Here is an 18,471-nt window from a genome sequence, read left to right on the forward strand (position 1 = left end):
TCCTTCCACTAAGGATGCCAAGCTGACGGGATTTTGCTGGGAGCTGCTGGGGAACCTCTTGTCACAAGGGAAGAGCAGGTCTGAGAATGAAGCTGCAACCAAGGGAAAAAGATGGGACATGGAAAGACACAGGTCCTGCCTGACACCCCTGGAGGCTCTGGACCCAGCTAGGCAGAGAGCTCGCTCTTCTAAACTAGGAAGTTCACAACCCAATCAACCGCACTTTTCCATGAGCCAGTTTCCAGTGGGTTCCCATCACTTAATACTAAGCTCTCACGATCTACCTATCTTAAGCAGTAAGATTTCTGTGGATGGCTAAGGGATTTCCAGAAAGCCCCAATTCCCAAAAAGTGACCCGAATATCATCTCCAAGCTGAAGATGCCATTAGCAGGTCTGAAGCTAAGCTCAACGTGACTTTGTGCTGACAGGAGGTGCTACCCGCGGAGAGCCATCAGGTGTTGAAAGGTTGGCATTTCTCAATGAGACTAGGACCAAGTGGCACTGTCACTCATCCCATAGTCCCTTCACTCCCTTATTTAACCACTACAGAGCACCTACTGTGTGCTGGACATTGTGCTAGTTGCAAAGGAGAAGAGGTAAAAGCACAAAAGCATGGTCACTGCCCTCACAGAGCTTACAGATTCAAAGGGAGACCACACAGACTCATGACTGATACTAACACCATGGAGGGACACTGGTTCCTATGGACAGCACGGAGGGACGTGACCTAGCCCGTGGTCAGGCAGCAGACGGTAGGCAAAGCCTTCTGTATGAATGAATGTTCTTGATGTAGCAAGACACAGAAAACCCAACTCAAACTGGCATAAATAGAAAAGGGAATTTAGCGGCCCACATAAGTGGAAAATCTGGCTTCAAGAGAAGGTTGATTCAGCAGCCCACTGATGTCCTAAAACCCAGTTCCCTCACCTCTCCTCTCCATTCCAAACCGTAGCATAAGCCTCACCCCAAGGCTGTCTCCCCTTCATGGTGGTAAAATGGCTAAAGCAGTCTTTACACTCTCACAGCACATGGTCCAGAAGAAGGGAGTCATCCCAGCCACCCAGTGACCAAGGGACCATCTTCCTCCAAAGTCCTAGCAAACCTCCAACTATGTCTCCATGGCCAGAATGAGAGCGCGTGCCCATTTCCTGAACCAAGTCCCATCACCACACCCAACTGGGTCAAGCCGTGGTGACCCGCACCAGTCACTGTGGAAAGGAGATGGAATTATCTTGACCAGATTTGACGATCAGGGCTGAACCTTGGTGCTTGGAAGAGTTCAACCGCTACCACCAACCAAGGAAAAAAAAATCATGCCACGGCTGATATCCCAGTGTGGGAGAAACACAGGGGAGGGCTTCTAGGAGACAACACACTGTCCCCTGCGCCAACACTTCTTCCAGTGAAAAGAACCCCGCTCTTCCTCCCCAACTCTCAGTCCATAAACGTGGGCTTTTTGCATCAGACATGAAGCAAATATTAACTTTTTGAAAGATGCACAGACAAAAACTGGGCCTTATTTCTGGTCTCTGCTCAACATGAGAGCAAAGTTTTATTGTTTTGTTTTACATAACGGATTTGATATTCCTCCAGAGTATGTTTCTTTTACCAAACAGAATTGAACAATGGGGACTTCATAAAACAAGGACAAATTCTCCCTTTTTCCATCTCATGTGCAACACTGCCATCTTGGCTTTGGGACTTAATCCCAAGTAGTTTCCATGGCTCCACCAGCACTAACATAGGGATGGCAAGTTCTTGGCCTGCTTGCTACCACTTCCCCTTCCCAAGTCCACGGCAGACATTGCTAATCAATAACAGCACTTCCTCCTGTTGAGCCCAGATGAGACCCCAAATCCTTCTCAACCCAGAACCCCAGGCAGCCACCCCCAGAATTGGCAACAGGATGAAACTTACTGGTTTTCTCTGTAAGAGACTATTTCCCAACTGAGGATTGGTGATGAAAAGGCCCAGACCCTCAGTTCCAAAGGCCATCCCTAACCTAGGACAGGCTCAGAATTCAAACGAGTATCTTTTGTGTTTGAGCTTCTCAACTCTGTCCATTTGCCGCTTATGATTAAAAACAATCAATGGCTTTAGATGGACACTAAAGAAATTTACTATCCTTTTTCACAAAAGGCATAGTCTTCATATTTCTCCAATGATTTAAAAACAAAAAAAGGCAGAGACTGAGCCTCAGGGCAGAAACAGACTGAAAGCCTCACAGAAGGCCGTTAAAGGTCTCCTGGGGGACTAGCTGGAGTGATGCGAGCAGGGCTCCCAAGGCCCTTGGTCCAGCCTTCCCTCACAGATTGTACAGTACAATTCTGTCTCACACGCAAGATACTGTCATGGCAGATCAACGCTCTGCAGCCCAAAAGGGACATATGCTGGGCAGGCAGGGCTGGAAAAATAACACCAAGAGGAGCTGAAGGTCAAAGGAAGGCCTTCATTCAAAGGCTTCCAGACGCTTGCTGCAGGGGGAAGCTGGAACAGGGAGGATCCATGAGCTCTGGCCTAGCCTCAGCATCCCTGGCCACCCATGGCCAAGGCACCAAGTTGCCTTTCTTAAGAAGAAATCAGGGAACATCCACTGAGCATTTATGATGGGCCTGGAGCTGCGCCAAGCACTTTAGGAGCATTAGCTCATGTAAGCTCCACAATCCTATGAAGAAGGATAACAGACATGATTTGTGTGCCCGTTGCCTGCCCTGGGGACCCGGCAAGGATGTCAATCATGGCCTCTGCTCACTGCTGACTGCAACATGCCCAGCGAGGAGTCTTCCGGAAATGTTATATAGGGACATCAGGAGGAAGGGCCTGTCTTTGGATCCTGCATGAGGCTTGGGGCTACCAGAGCCCATCTTTGCTGCAGAGGCCCTACCTAAGAATGACACTAACACCCAGAGGACACAGAGCCGAGAGCAGGGGAGAGAGGGAACGCTGGCCTCACCCGAGCACCTGGGTCCCACGCTGCCTGAGGAGAGTGACCAGTTTCAGCAACACAAAATTCCTGTTAACCCAAGCTAATTTAGTTTGGGTTTATGCCACCAAAAGCAAATTATTATTATTATTATCATTATTATTATTGTGCCCCAGTTTACAGATGGGAAAACTGAAATTTAGAAAACTAAGCCAGGACCTGAGTCTCTGTGCTATTTCCCAAGCCAAGGATTAGACACAGCCCCACGAAGGCCAGCAGTAACCAGGGCACACCCGCACAGCATCCTGCTTACCGTCACCTCACGACAGGGACCGAGAGAGCCCCACACCACCCGCCCCCTTTTACATTTTTAAACAAATGAAGACCCAGAGGCTCAGGGGGTTAAGGCAATGGGCCCCAGTCACACAAGTAAGAACAACATGTTCCCATTAGTGCACCAGAACTCCTCAGTCGGAGAGAAAAGCTGTGCCAGAAGATCACTAGTAAGGCTGGTCCCGACATGAGATACAGGAAGAGAAGACCTTGGGCAGTGCTCTGAAACAACCAGCGGGTGCCCCTCAAGACATTGTCTGCACCCCCTCGGTGAATCAGCTGAACTGGAACTTCCTTCATGGACCTGGCAGGCTGACTGTTGAGAGAGCAACTGTTCTTAAGCACAGAAAACACAACTCGTCCCAATCCCCTCGTATCCGAACCAGGAAGCCTGGTTAGGCAGGACTCTTAGGATTGTAACTGAGAGAAAAGCAGTCACAAACTGGCTCAAGTAACAAAAGGAATTTATTGACTCACAAAACTGAGCAGTCCAGAGGAAAAAGAGCTTCAGGGAAGACTGGATCCAGGAGATGTAATTATGTAATTGGGGCCTATTGAATTCTCTCTCCCTCCATTTCTCTCATGTGTCATTTGGGGTCAAGATCTTCCTACACAGTGGTAAAAACAGCTGCCAACAACTCCTGGCTTACATTATAGCCTCTCAATAATGCTAAAATTGGCTCTTATCAGATCAGCTTGGCCACATTCCCTTCTGTGACCCAATCACAGAGGCCAAGGGATGGAACAAGCTGACTGTCCAGGCCTGAAGCATCTGCCTTGCTCTGGAGCCCAGGTGGGGCAGTGAAATGGTCAGTCCCACCAAACCACATGGACAGAACGGGGAGGATGAAGCACTCACCATGGAAGATTGGGGAAGTGTTTCCAGGGAGAAACAAGCCTGGTGGGCTTGGTAGGCAGCCTCCAAGATGGCCCCCAATGACCCCTGCATTCACGTCCACGTGTAGACCCCTCCCACACTGAAACAGGGTTGAACTGAGTGATAACAGAATATAGCAGAAATGATCATATATCACTTCCAAGATTAGGTGATAAAAACACAGTGGCTTCCAGTTTGGTGTGCTTTCTTGCTCTTGGGTTAGTCACTCTGGGAAGCCAGCTGCTGTGTTATGAGCAGCCCTATGGAGAAGCCTACGTGGTAAGCAACTGAAGCCTCCCACCAATACCCATATGAGTGAGCTTGAAAGTGGACCCTCCAGCCCCAGTCAAGCCTTCGGATGACTGTAGCTCTGGCCAACAGCTTGACTGAAAACTTATGAGAAACTCTGAGCCAGAACCACCAGCTGAGCCATTCTCAGATTCCTAACTCACAGAAATTGTGGAGGATCATAACCTTTCATTGCTTTAAGCTGCTAAGTTTGGAGATAATTTGTAACACAGCAAGAGGTAACCGATACAAGGAGCAGAAACAGAAAGTGTCCCCCCAACAACCAACAATTCTGTTCACTTGCTTCCCTTAACGGTGCTTCTCATGTAAAGGCGTGTCCTCTTTCTGTGAACACCTGTCTCACGGCTTGAGTTTTCGTAATTCAGTAGGAAATAAGGCAATCGATTATTTAGGGAATGAGACTTTCCTACCCTGAACTGCTACTGATTCTAACGCCTCCACCCAGGAAAGGGCAACTGCATGGGGCCACACAAGGGTTGGGCTGGTTACATGACCTTGTTCTTGGTTGAGCCACGATAGCACGAAAGGAAAGCCGTTAATTATGAGCAAAGGAATGTGTAATAAAATGCTTAATTTGTTCAGGGATGTTTCAGTCTTACAACTGTTCACTCAGAGCCAGTGAAACACACATCCCCACAAACACTTTCAGTAGTTCACATTTTGGGGTCTGAAAGAGCCTAGCACTTCATTCTTTCTGCACCATTGCTGTTAAAATATAACTTTTCATTAGGTGAGGTTTCTTAGTAACATAATTATTATGCTAAAGAAAAATGAGAATGATAGTCAACATTGATTGAGCCTTTGTAAAGCACAGCTGTCGAGCCAGCATATGGTCTCTCATTTCATCACGCACCACTCTATGCGGGGAGAGTTTTCTTATCCTCATTTTACAACTAAGGAAACTGAGACAGAGAAGTTAAGTAACTTGCTTCAGGTCACACAACTAAGAAGCAGCAGGGGCATGATCTGACCCCCACAGTCCAATGCCCGGATCCGTGCCACAAACCACGAGGCTAAACCAGCTGCATCGTGAAATCTGCCACCTGAACACACGTGGACCTGAGAACAGGCAGCCCAAAGGCACCCACACGGACCTTGGCCCCAGCCTGTGACCCTTTGCTGCCCCACCCTGCCTGCACCCCATCAGTGACGGTCCCCCAGCCTCCAAGCAACAACTGGCCACGCAGGTCCACCATCTGACAACACAGGCAGCTACTCCTTCTGTGGCCAGAAGCAGGAAGAAAGTTCTGACAGCTGGCAGAGGTGAACTCTGTCTGGAACATGTCAGCAGAAGAATTTTTCAAAACTTACTCATCCAGCTGCTCGGTTTGCTTTCCTTTTTTCTCCCTCTGAAGTATTTGCCTGTTTTATGGATGTTCCTTCTACCTGCAAACTGCAAACTTCCAGGCCTTAAACGCCTTCAACTCCCAGCTATCAATTGTTTAAATGGGGAGACTTCACATTATAAAATTGCTTGGTTAAGAAATTGGCTTTTTCTATCCCATTCATGGGCTAAAATTTTCCCAGGAATGATCATATACTAAAATGCAGTTATAACAGCTGACAGACATTCCTCTCGTTAGTCCTCTCTGGTGGATAAGACGACCCTCTCCATTTCATAAATGAGGAAATGCATGCTTGCGGAAGTTAAGCAATTCACCCAGAAACACACAATTTGCAAGCAATGGAGCAGGCACTGGAAGCTAAGCTGACTCCTAACAATTCAAAAATGACAGGGAATGTATCTCTCTCTCTTCGAGGATTCAGAACCAGTGACTCAACAGCCCTAAGTCTTTATTGTGAACAAACGCAATTAAGCCACAGAACCCTAGACTGGCCAGGTAAAACGGCGATCCAGGTGAGAAAACGCCAAATTTGGCACCTATTACTGTATTTATCACAGTCATATAGCTGTCTCTGATGCTGTTGAGATGCCATTTTAAAACGTGAAGAAAGAAGCTTGAATTGAAATTAAATATGGGATCCTGGTGCCAACTTCCAATTACATATATGTGACAATTAACATCAGTGCCACTCACATCACCTGGCAGCACGACGATGGGAAAAGATGCAGCTGTAAATTGACTTAACTCTGGACTCCCCTTGCACATCCACAAGACACATTCACCTCCTGTTCTTATTTAAAAGTAGTTTTAAAGAACCACCAATGAACTATTTATCTAACCTAAAACGGGAAAAAACTACAACTCAGATGTCCAATCAGAAACAGCTATTCTAATATGATGCATTAACTCAGTGCAATGCCACATCTAGGTCTACAAAAACACTTAACATGAAGCTTATACGGAAACAATAAAAACTGCTTAAGTGGTGGAGGGAGGCAGCCTAAGTAATGACATGCTATAGATTTTAAGTATAGTACATAAAAATATGTTCACATGTCAACAAATTCAGTAAAAATGCATGTTTTTATGGGAGCTGGGATTTTTTTTAGATTCCCTTTACAGTTTTCTTCAAGAAGATATAAACAAAGTCACAGAAAAGGAAATAAAGTGGCTCACAAAAAAAAGCAGGCTCAACCACACTCTTAACTAGCGAAATGCAAATGAAAAATATCCTGCCGGCACCGTTTTTCATCTGGGATATTATCAAGACCCGAAGCAGATCGGCCCCCTGTGGGCGGGGCTGTGCAGAATCAGGGCCCTCTAACCCGCCGCTGTGGAAAGCACGTTGGCTCGGCCCCCATGGAGGGCAGGCTGATGATCCGAATGCCCTCCAACTTAGAAAAGCACTACACACAGACCCTGCAATTCTACCTTCAGGAACTTTTCCAACAAATATACTTATATAGGAACAAAATAACAAGCGCAAAGGTTATTCGCTGTGGCATTAGAAGCAGCAAAAGACGAGAAACCTCAATGCCTGGCTGTTGGCTCACTGGTCAAATGAATTCTGTGCAGTCAGACAATGAAATATCATGAGCTATTTAAAAGATGGTGATCTAGTGGTTAAGATCCAGCACTTTCACCCTCCTACGTTAGTTTCCAGTCGGGGAACCACACCACCTGTCGGTGGCTTGTCATACTGTGGGGGCTTCATGTTGCTGTGATGCTGAAAGCTATGCCACCAGTATTTCAAATACCGGCAGGGTCACCCCGGGGGCACAGGTTTCGGTGAAGCTTCCAGACTAGACAGACTAGAAAGAAGGACCTAGTCACCACTTCCAAAAAAAACTGGCCATGAAAACCCTGTGAATAGCAGTGGAGCATTGACTGATAGCGCCGGAAGGGGAGAGGATGGTGCAAAAAGACAGGCAGGGTCGCTAGGAATAGGAATCGACTCGACGGCACTAACAACATTAAAAAGCTGAGAGCCCCATGTACACCAATACAGAACGATCTCTAAGATGTAGAGTGAGTGAGTGTAGGATACATGACCATTTTGCATTAAGGAAGGAAAGGACAACAGGAGGAGGGCAGGGAAATGAAAAGAAAAACAGTTACGTGCATACGTATCTGCCTGTGTATGCACACAGCATCTCTGCATCAGTAACACTGCCCACCTGCAGGGGGCAAACTGGGTGGCTGGGGACCAGAGAGGAGACTTCCATAGTTTAACCATTTGTACCTTTTGTATTTTGAACCATGTGCACACATATTATTCAATATTTAGCCAGTGAAATAAATTAAAATTTCAAATGCATGAATGCATAAATTTCATTTCCATCAGTCACTTTTTTTTAATGAAAATGTACCAGCAGACGGTGCGCTTGGGTTTTAACAAAGACCCCCATGACCACCTCTCAGTCCCTCTGCCCTCCCTACCTTGCCAACGCCTGGATCTTCGTGACGTGCCGCTCCTCCTGCTCAGCTACCTTCCTTTTCAAGGTGTCGACCTCTTGCCGGAGTGCAGCCGAGTGCTCCATCTCGCCATCAAGCAGGTTCCGCAGTGATCTGGGAAGAGGGGGCCCCATCTGTTCAGATGCTGTCCACCCAGAGTCCATGGAGCCAGAATACAGCGATTTACCTAAGTCCTAATTCATTCATTTTCCACAAGGCTCTGCATAAACCATAACTCAAGTCTAGCTCGTATAAACTGATTTAAGGAAATACTAAACTCTGCTCAAGAGCCTCAGAGTAATAATTAGGATGAACCTCTGGGGGACCATCTGTGGCCCAGGCTCTGTGTCCCGGAGAGCCCATGGGCAGCTTAAATCAAGGGGAAACAATGAGTTGAGCAAACCCTAGGCAAGCCCCTTTAAAGACATCCCCCTCGAAGGTGCAGCACATTAAACTGAGGCCATTTTGTCATAGCCACACTGGATAAGAGATTTAACAAAGGAGAGGATGCCAGGACAGCCCAAAAGAATAATCCAAGCCATAAAAATAGAACACAGGCTCCGATTAGCTGACAGATGTCTACTCTCATTTCCACTTCTACCCCCAAAAGACACTTGAATCCTGGTCCCTTGCCATCTCTAAGTTAAACAAGCATATATGGTGTTCTATAGAGCTATATAGTTTGACATGGCACGTCTTGTGTTTTATTTTATATTCGGAGTTCGTTTACCCTCCAAAACACATTCACTTGCATATCTGTCATCCTTGGCCTTAAATAGCAAAAAGACAGCAGGTTTTTCAGAAATAACCACAAGTTACCACCTATAAGTGAGCCAAATGGCTCTGTTGACCACGTACTTCACTGGACCTCAAATGGCTATTTCTAGAAAACATTTGCTGGGTTTGGTGCATCTACATCCTCAATCTAGAGGACACTTGCCATGAGACATCAGAATACAAGCAACGGTCTGACCTCCCCACCCCACTGCTCACTGCACTCTCCAAGACCTGTGTTTTGAGTTTGGAGAAAATTCCCCTCTTGGGGCCTGGAACCCCCTGATGCAAACATGGTATGATTTTTTTTCTTTTTCTGGGAAGGAGAAGAAATTAACAGACAGTGACTATTGTTCCTCAGAAGGTAAGACAAAACCTACGGCTTCTTCCAAGGTAACAGCTCCAGCTGGAGCAGGAAGAAGAATCCTGAATGTCTAGCAGCCCTTTGTTGAAAGTTTTAGTTGGGAAATTGTGCTGTCTAAAGATTCCTTTTTGAAAAAGATTCTCTTTTGTTTTAGTATTCTTGCTTGTTTGCTTTATATGTTTCCATAAAGGATGAGGGAGAAGCTTTGTCAAGCAGGGCCCAAAATAAGGTTTAAAAAAGAGAATCACAGTTGCCTGTCACTGTGGACACTTAATTCCCGCTCTGAATAAAACAATAAGAGGACGACATGAACACACACACGCACCCAGCACCACTCCTCAGCCCAGGGAGGCAGCCTCACCACGCTGGCAGAAGCTTAGCAGATAATTGAGGAAAATCCCTCTACTGACCACCCCGTAGCCAAGACAAGGTCCTGGCAGGTGAGCAGCTCACCTTCGGGCAACTGGATGGCAGCAACACAGCTAAGACCTCGCTAGTATCTGGCGTGGTTACACAAGGGAAAAGACGAATAAAATCCTTTGCCCTCAGCATCTGCAATTGGGCTTTGGAGGACGTCAAAAGACTCCAAATACCATCTTGCCCTAGGTATCCCTGACCTGAGCAAACTTTAAGACCAATATTCGAATGCCTGGAACACAGTAGGCCCTCAACTGAAGATTATGCAAAACCTTTCATTTTGGGGGGGTCAGGAGGTTGGAGGGCAATAGCTAAAGGGTACGAGTTTTCTTTTTGAGGTGGTGAAAATGTTCTGAAGTGGCCTACGGTGATGGTTGCACATATCTGTGAATATACGAAAAACCACCGAACTGTACGCGGTCAATGGGTGAATTGTACGGTATCTGAATTACATCTCAATGAAGGCTATTTTCAAAAAAAAGAATTTAAAAAAAAGATGTTACCAAATTAGTTTGTTCTAAGGTGGTGCCATGATGGTCAGGTTTTCATTCCTTGCTAACGTTGAGCCACAATATATATATACATACACTAACGTGGTACATCCCAGACAAGAGGTAAGAAATCATTGGTCACAAGGGTGCCATAAAGCCAACTTTCCCTCCTCTGTGGTCCTCTCGGTCCCAGAGGCACAAGGTCAAAGGAAGAGGCTGCTCCCAGCCTGCAGACCGCAGTACCTGTTCTCTTCTTCCAGCTCGTCCTTCCTATTCATCATGGCCACGATCGCCTGTCGCAGTTCACCTGAGGGAAGGAAGCGAAGTCAACAACCATCAGCAGATGTCACCTATTACACTGTCCCCTCACTGATCTGGATGATGTGCTATCACGGGCCGACTTGTCAAAGCAGGTCCCCTCTTCCCTTCACAACCAATTCCGATACAGTCTGACAGACCCCACGGGCTCAGTCGATCGCTCTTATTAGCCACACACAACAGAAGCGCAGGGCAGGATGAGAATAAATGTGGAGCTGTTTCCTTGGTGAAAATATACTCAGTCGCTATGGAAAAAGCACAGGCTTGCAATTTCTAAGTGCTCTTCCAAGTCCCCGCTACTGGACAACATCTGTCTTGAACAACGATATAGTCCCAGTTAACGCTGTTTATCAACAGCGGATCAGACAGATTAAGTGACACATGGCTTCATGCTGACAGGGAAATACTTACGTTTACTAAGAGATGTGGTCTTCCTACACTGACTTCCACAGTTAGTATACAAGTGACGTTATGGAGGGGGGGGGGTCTCTCCAGTACACAGTCCATAGTTACTTATGGGAGCTACTCTTCTGGATGTCTTCAATGTAAGGAAGCGTTTGTTGATAGAAGCCACACCTTTAAATTAAATGAGCACCTAAGTTTCCTATCCTATCAAGCTTAGCTGTTGTCACTGCCCATCCCCATAGCAAAGACATGGTTTACCACATCACTCAGTCAGATCTCAGGACCAGGAACGTCTGAATTTCTCCTGGAGAGCCAGTTTCGCTTTGTTTTTTCCCCCTAATGAACCCTGTCAACTATATTTCCCTCTTGGGATTGGCTGCTAGGAAGCTCACAGCCAGAATCACGCATCTAGTAAGTGTATGTGACCATGTGGTGACCACTCCATGTGCTAACTCTCCCTCTGATCTTCTTTTCAAACCTACATTTCCACCTTGTGCCAATTTACCAACAACCCGTCTTATTTTTACCTGTTTTGATATGCTACTTCAAATCCTCTTTTAGAAAAAGGTATGGTTTGTTGGTTTCTTCCTTTTAGCTAAAATTTGAACCCTTACTTGTCAAGCTCTGTTCGAAGCCATTACTGGCACCTGAACTTTTTAAATTCTTTATATACTCCTAAGAAACGCAGGTCACTGTCCCATCCATTGGGGCAGGAATAAACTGCACAGAAGGAGTAAATGAGGGAGGGAGAAGACACAGATAAAGAGGTGCATCCCTCCGTCACCTCCTACTCAGGATGCCCGGGAGAAAGAGGGCCACCAAAGACCCTGGGGCAAGAAATGAGGCCACAGGACCAATGCTGTCCTCAGACGGCACCGGAGGAGCGGAAAGCCCACAGCCCAGTCTCAGGGAAGAAAGGGCAGGAACGGGCCTAGGGGCCCTCTCCAGCCTCTAGGCCAGACACGAGGGGCCACTCTGTTCTGACGAGGTGGGACAAAGAACAGACCCCCCGTCTTTTCCAGCCCAGAGCAGCCACATCAGCGTCAAGAGGACTTGCTGGAGGTCTTCGCCCTGGCCCCTCTCGTGCGCTCCACAGTGAGAAACCTGTGGGTTATACCGTGAGACACCGGGCCTCCTGAGGTGCCTGTGAGGAGGCTATGGCTCAGGTGTCCCCTTCCTCGTGTCACCAAGGAAGACAAAAAATTCATTGGGTCAACACGGGTTCACTGAGCATCTACAAGGCACAAGCACTGTCCTTGACACTGTGGTAGAGTGAACACAACAGACTGGAGTCTCTGCCTGCAGGAGGCCTCCCCTCCAGTAGGGGGGACAAAACAAGCACGTAACACTTGGGGCAATGAGACGAGCCAAGACAAGAACGCACGCGAAGTGAGGTGACAGAGACTGACGGTGGGGAGTGGTGCCGGTTCCCATGGGGTGCTCTGGAGAGGGCTCTCTGAGATGACATGTCAGCAGAGGCCTGATGAGGAGAAGGAGCCAGCCCCACTGCCATAAAGAGGAAACACACTCCACACAGCAAAAAGCACATGCAAAGGCCCTGAGACAGGCTTGAGCTTGGTCACACGAGGAAGGCAGAGTGAACCAAGGAAGGTGGGAGTGGCATGCAATGAGGGCAGAATCCAGCAGACACAGACTCTGCCAGAGTCAGGGGCATGGTGGGGAGCCACAGCACATGGCCCTGCCCTCTGAAAGCTCTGAGTCTTGAGGACTTGATGACAGTTCTAGCACTCCCCAGCAAAGCGTTTCATGTACACTGTCCCAATGGTGTCGCAGAACTAATCTACGGGACGCTATCTTCTAATCCCTTTTAGAGGATTGAATGTAAACGCAGGCTGGAATTTGCATCCACGTCTGTCCACTTCCGAACTCTGCACTCAACCCCAGGCAGCAAGGATAATTGCTACCACTTACATGCAGGGAGGTACAAGCTATTATCTTACCGACACTGCACAGGAACAGTAATCCATTTGACAGATGAAGAACAAACCTGGAGAGGTTATTAAATAAGTTGCACAACCGCACACCTTTGAATGTCAGAGCCAGGATGGACACCGAGGCCTCCGACTCCAAGCTGACGCCGCCATAAAGATGCAGAGCACTGACAGAAGGCAGCAGGCGGGAGACGAGACCCACATCACCTGTGTGCTACGCCCAGAGCCAAGGCGCTCTGAACAACATGGGTCCAGGTAACGAGGCCACAGCCGGGACCTGAGGGGCTCAGTTCCCAGCACATACTGTAAAACCTGAGCCACACATGGTCCTTTCAACTGTTGTCAAGGTTTACCAATTTCTAAAGAGAAAAAGCAGGCAGAAAAAGCATGTCCGGAGAAGATGCTGATAAAGATCAGAAAGAGCAGGGCGACGGCAGGACTGAGAGGAGAAGAGGGGAGGAAGGTTAGGCCGACGGCAGAGCTAACCAGCCTAGGGAGACGGAGAGGGGGCCGCACTGCCGCCCCGCAGCCCCTGGGAGACGGGAAGCGGCACGTGAAACAGACGAAGCCGAAAGAGAGTGAGCCCCCTGCCTGGACCATGCCCTGCCTGCAGTTCACTCATTCCTCAGTCAACATCTACGGAGCACCTGCTGGATACCTTCGCAACGAGAGAGCCAGGCTCCCAACTTATCCAAGGAAGGAACATCCTTAACGGAGGACAACAGTACAGGTTCACATATGCCTATGAAGAAACAGTCTGTATGGCTTCTCATTCTGAACCTGACCAGGTAACTGGAGTCCTGGCTCCTGGCCTTGAACCAGTGTCTCAGCCTCTCAGAGCCTTTCTCTCAAGTGCCAGGGGCCAACAGCACCCACCTCCAACCTCCCTGGGTGCGGTAAGGTTCGGAGGAGAGATTAGATGGGACGGTGCTATGTCAAGGCACTGCCTCTTACAGACGGCAACAGCGAGCATTAATAATTTAGAAGAATTCATCATAGCTAGAGTTACAATTCCTTTAAAGCTGAAAACACAAATCTGTAAAAAACAAAAACAAAAAAGCTAGTAATTTATTCCCATGAACCCACAGCCATGGAAAAAAAAGTCAAGACTTCATATATTATTGAAGACAGAGGACGCTATCTCTACAGCTCTCATCTCCAAGAAACCCGGAGCAGGCGGTAAGGCTGCGCCCGGGGACTACAGACACAGACTGGGGAAACGGCTCATCTACTCCAAGGCCTGTTTGAACTCTGAGTCTTCTTATGAGGGCTTCTTCCCCGCTGGAGTTCTCAACTGGCCCGAACTTCTTTTGGGAGCAAAGGAACAGGACATTCATAATTGTAACATGAGGCTGGAAACGGTAAACACTTTTTTAAAAAAATACACTATTACAGTAAAATTGGGAGGAAGGTACAGAGATTTTTCAATAGACCCTCCACCCCCACACATGCACACCTCCTCCATTATCATCACCTACCGGAGTGGTACATCTGGTACAAGTGATGTGCACACACTGACGTATCATAATCACCCAAAGTTAACGCCAGGGTTCACTCTTGGTGTTGTATATTCTATGAGTTTGGAAAGTTGTATAATGACACGTATCCACTGTTACAGTATCATACAGAGTGCTGTCACCACCCTAAAAATCCTCCGTGCACCACCTGTTCATCCCTCCCCAACACAACCCCTGTGAAATCTCCTCTCAACCAAAGCAACTACACTCCACTCGCCAGCCCTCTCTCTGTCCAACCGTGGCACGTCACACGCACGTCTGATTTACGCTAATGAACCATCTGCGCTGGATCTAAGCAGGAGAGAGCTCAGCAAAACACGTGTGCACGGCGCGGACACCCCCACAGCCGGAGCACTCGGCACGGGTGCCCTGCACGCTCAGGACAGGAGCATTGTGCCAAAAGGGGCGTCTGCTGAGCCTCTCCCGGAGGGAGCAGTTCACCACCCGTGAAACACGATCCTTATGTGGGGATGTTTGTGTCCTGCCCTATCCAGGTGTCACCGGGCATCACCAACCCCTTTACCTGGACTCTGCGGAGACAGCGATCAGTCTGGGCCCGCAGCCTCTGACCCGAGGCCTTCCTGAGGAACTCTCCTGGGTGATTTTGCCTGGACTCTTTCGGCCCTCCCCACAAACTATTTCATGGATCTCCTGGTCAGAACCCATCTCAGCTTGTGTCCACCCCTCCCCCACTGCCAATCTGATAAAACCCAACTCCGCTGTTCGGGCCCAGATGAAAAGGCAGCTCATCTGGGAAGGCCTCCCTGATGCCCTTACCCCTCAGCAAGCTGCCGAGTGTGTAATAATTAACCACCTCTGCCTCTGCAATTAACTCGCAACTCCTTCAAGGTACATAGCATGTCGGGCATCCTGGGTCCCCAGAGCTCCTGCACATCAGGTGCTTGGCCAAGGTTTACGAAAAGTGAGTGACCCAGAGAGGTTATTCCTATCTAACTACAATACTACTGAAACAGAAAAATAGCAGCTGCCATGCGGTGAGCGCTCTCTTTATGTCCAGCGATCTGTCAGCACCTGACAAGCCTTGTTTCCATTCTCACAACCACCTGACGAGGGCGCTCGGGAATACAGAGCAGGAAACTGCACTGGGACAAGTTGACTGTAGGGTCCCAAGTCACCTTCCAAAACCTCAAAGGCCAAAAATTGTCCTGGGCAGGACCATGAACTGGAGAGAAATAAAGAGCTTTAGCAGGAGGGTGGACAAGGGATGAGAAGGTGGTCAGGTGGGGGTTCCAGGAGCTTCCATTCCAATGACGAGCACGATCCATGGAAAGCTGCTATCAACAGGCTCCTGGGTTGGCAGATCGAGCTCAAACCCGAGCTCAGCCACTTACTACCTGGTAACCTCGAACAGGCTTCCGCACAAGATGTGGACAATGCCACACTCCCTGCAGGATGGTTGAAAGAGCAAAGTTCCCTGCAATGAGTGCAGAGAAGTGATTCAGGATCCTGGATTTTAGAGGACAATCTTTAGAGTCAGGTCCTGGGTTCAAATCCTGACTCTGCCGCTGAGCAACTCTGGGCAAGTGACTCACCCTCTCTGAGCACCCAATCCTTCATCTATAACATGGAATCTTAACAGTCACTATCTCATACAAGTGTTACAAGGATTCAATAAGGCAACACGTAAATGAGATGCTTAGAACAACGCCCAGCACATAGAAAGCATTCAACGCGTTACTGATCATTGTAATTGTGCCTTTTCCCTTCAGGGTAGGGGACAGAAAGATGAGGACAAGGCCACAATGGCCACCTGAGTACGGCTGGGTTCAGTTGGGCACGTTTTCAGAAGTTATAAGGTTTCCTGAGCTCCTGTGTACCTTGACCTTGGTAAGTAAAAGAGAATTTTTTTTTTTTAAAGATTTTATTTTTTCCTTTTCCTCCCCAAAGCCCCCCAGTACATAGTTGTGTATTCTTCGTTGTGGGTTCTTCTAGTTGTGGCATGTGGGACGCTGCCTCAGCGTGGTCTGATGAGCAGTGCCATGTCCGCGCCCAGGATTCGAACTAACGAAACACTGGGCCGCCTGCAGCAGAGCGCGCGAACTTAACCACTCGGCCACGGGGCCAGCCCCAATAAAAGAGAATTTTTAAGTGGTCTATGCCTGGGGCAGCGGGCTAGACAACAGAATTTTCTGAAGTGTCGAACAAGATCACCATGGGCAACGTGGGAACTCAGACGCAGAGAGAGGGGTCACCTGGAGGAGACGGAGCAAGTGTCTGGGTTCTGGGCTTTCAGGCATGGCGGGAGGGGTCCCAAATGCTGCCGTTCAGACTTCACAGCTGGAAACTGTATATTCCATGGAGAAAAGAAAACTCACAAGGGGAACTTTTCCCCAGGAAGTCCAGAAAACACAGGAATGCTCTTCTGGCAAAGAACGGCCGCAGGAGCCACAGCGAGAGGCGCCAGCCGCGGGCTCGCCAGCAAGGGCGCCGACTCACACTGCACAGAAGCCGCCCGTGAGAAACAGTGGGAAGACGGCGCTGGCCCGACCCCCGCCATCGTCCTAGCGTGACCCTCCCCTTCCACCTGTCCTATACGCCACGCGCGTCCAGCCTCTCGGACCATGCCCCAGTATTTGCACCAGCATCAGAATGACTGGGGCCACAAACACAGGCAAAGCAGGACTCTGATACTGAGAATCTCGACAACAACAAAAAAATCCATGACGGAAAGAGGGCTGTCAGACTCTTCCACCGTCCCCACACTGCCATCGCAGAACATTCGTGGTAACAGTGGAAAAAGAAACGGAAAAGGATACTGAGAGCTGGTATCCCCCCAAAAAATGATCTTTCCACAGGCTTTAACTTTAGATACATTCATTTTGCTGATTTTTCTCAGGCGGTAAAGCCAGAAGGTTACATCGGGGTCGATTTCCATATGTCACGTAAACATTGTATTTCTCCAAGCACCAGTGACACACACTGGCAGAGGCACTCTCCACCTTGTAATTTTCTCTCTTCTCCCCAGTGCTGCTCATCCCATTATTTGTTTAGTCTCTATCATTGTGATTTCTTTCCTCTTTATTACCTGCCACAGCACACAATTCAAGTGAAAACAGAGCAGTGTTTCTGCGCTGCAGCCTCTGCTGAGCCTGGCTGAGCTGGGCTCTCCCTCTCCTAAGGCTAAAAGGCACACAACCATCCACCTCAAAATCAGTTCCTTGCTTGGCTTCAGAGAACTGAACAGCAAATGCAGTCAAGAACACAGGAGAACATTAACTTCAACCATAAGAAATCAATCCGGGATAAAGAGCGGCATTTCGAATCACTGTGGGAAGGATGGATTCATCCATAAATGTTGCTAGGGCAAGGAACCATTTTGGGAGCAAGAAACAAGACTTAAATCTCTGCTTCTGCTATGCATCCAAATAAATTTCAGATAGAATAATTTAAATGTGGGAAATGCAGCAATTAAAACTATATTTTATGTGAATAAACATCAATGTGAACAAACATTGATGCCATCTGGCAGCAGCAGAGGCCTTTCCTAACACGAAGGCAAACAGCAAGTCCGTTAAGGGAGTGACAGTTCTCGCTTTCTAAACTTCTGCACAGTGAGGGCCAATCTAACAAAAACCCACCCACTGTGGAAATTTCAAGCTCTTCAGGGCAGTGAACAGGCAGAACAGAAAGAACACAGGTTTTCTAATCAAATCCCAGATCCCCCAGGTCCCAGCTCTGGGACCCTGGACAAATGACAAGCCCGTTGCCTCTCAGTCCCCTCGGCTGGAAAAATGTGGCTGATTGCTGACCTCATAGGATTGGCAGGGTGGCAAAAGTCTTGCTGGAACCCAGCCACACTCGTCTGTTTTCATATTACCTATGGCTGCTTTCACACGACAACAGCAGAGCTGAGTTTTGTGACAAACTGAGGGGCCCACACAGCCTAAAATATTTATCCTCTGGCCCTTTACAGAAAAGGTTTGCCGACCCCTGTCTCAAGAGAACATGCAGAAGCTCCTCCCTCCACCC

At 48.2% G+C, this 18,471-nt stretch overlaps 1 protein-coding gene across 9 annotated transcripts in view; it reads right to left on the reverse strand.

Annotated features, from left to right (window-relative positions):
• SNX29 (sorting nexin 29) overlaps positions 1-18,471 on the reverse strand; it is a 590,085-nt gene that overhangs the window by 457,610 nt on the left and 114,004 nt on the right. For all 9 annotated transcript variants that reach the window (XM_070568519.1, XM_070568518.1, XM_070568526.1 and 6 more), the window contains 2 exons: positions 10,533-10,596; positions 8,229-8,357 (listed from right to left, as the gene is read on the reverse strand). In XM_070568519.1, coding sequence (XP_070424620.1) covers positions 8,229-8,357; positions 10,533-10,596 — 193 coding nt within the window. The remainder of the gene's footprint in view (positions 1-8,228; positions 8,358-10,532; positions 10,597-18,471) is intronic.

Source organism: Equus przewalskii, chromosome 12 (genome assembly GCF_037783145.1).
Source record: "Equus przewalskii isolate Varuska chromosome 12, EquPr2, whole genome shotgun sequence".
NCBI classification, from domain to species: Eukaryota; Metazoa; Chordata; class Mammalia; order Perissodactyla; family Equidae; genus Equus; species Equus przewalskii.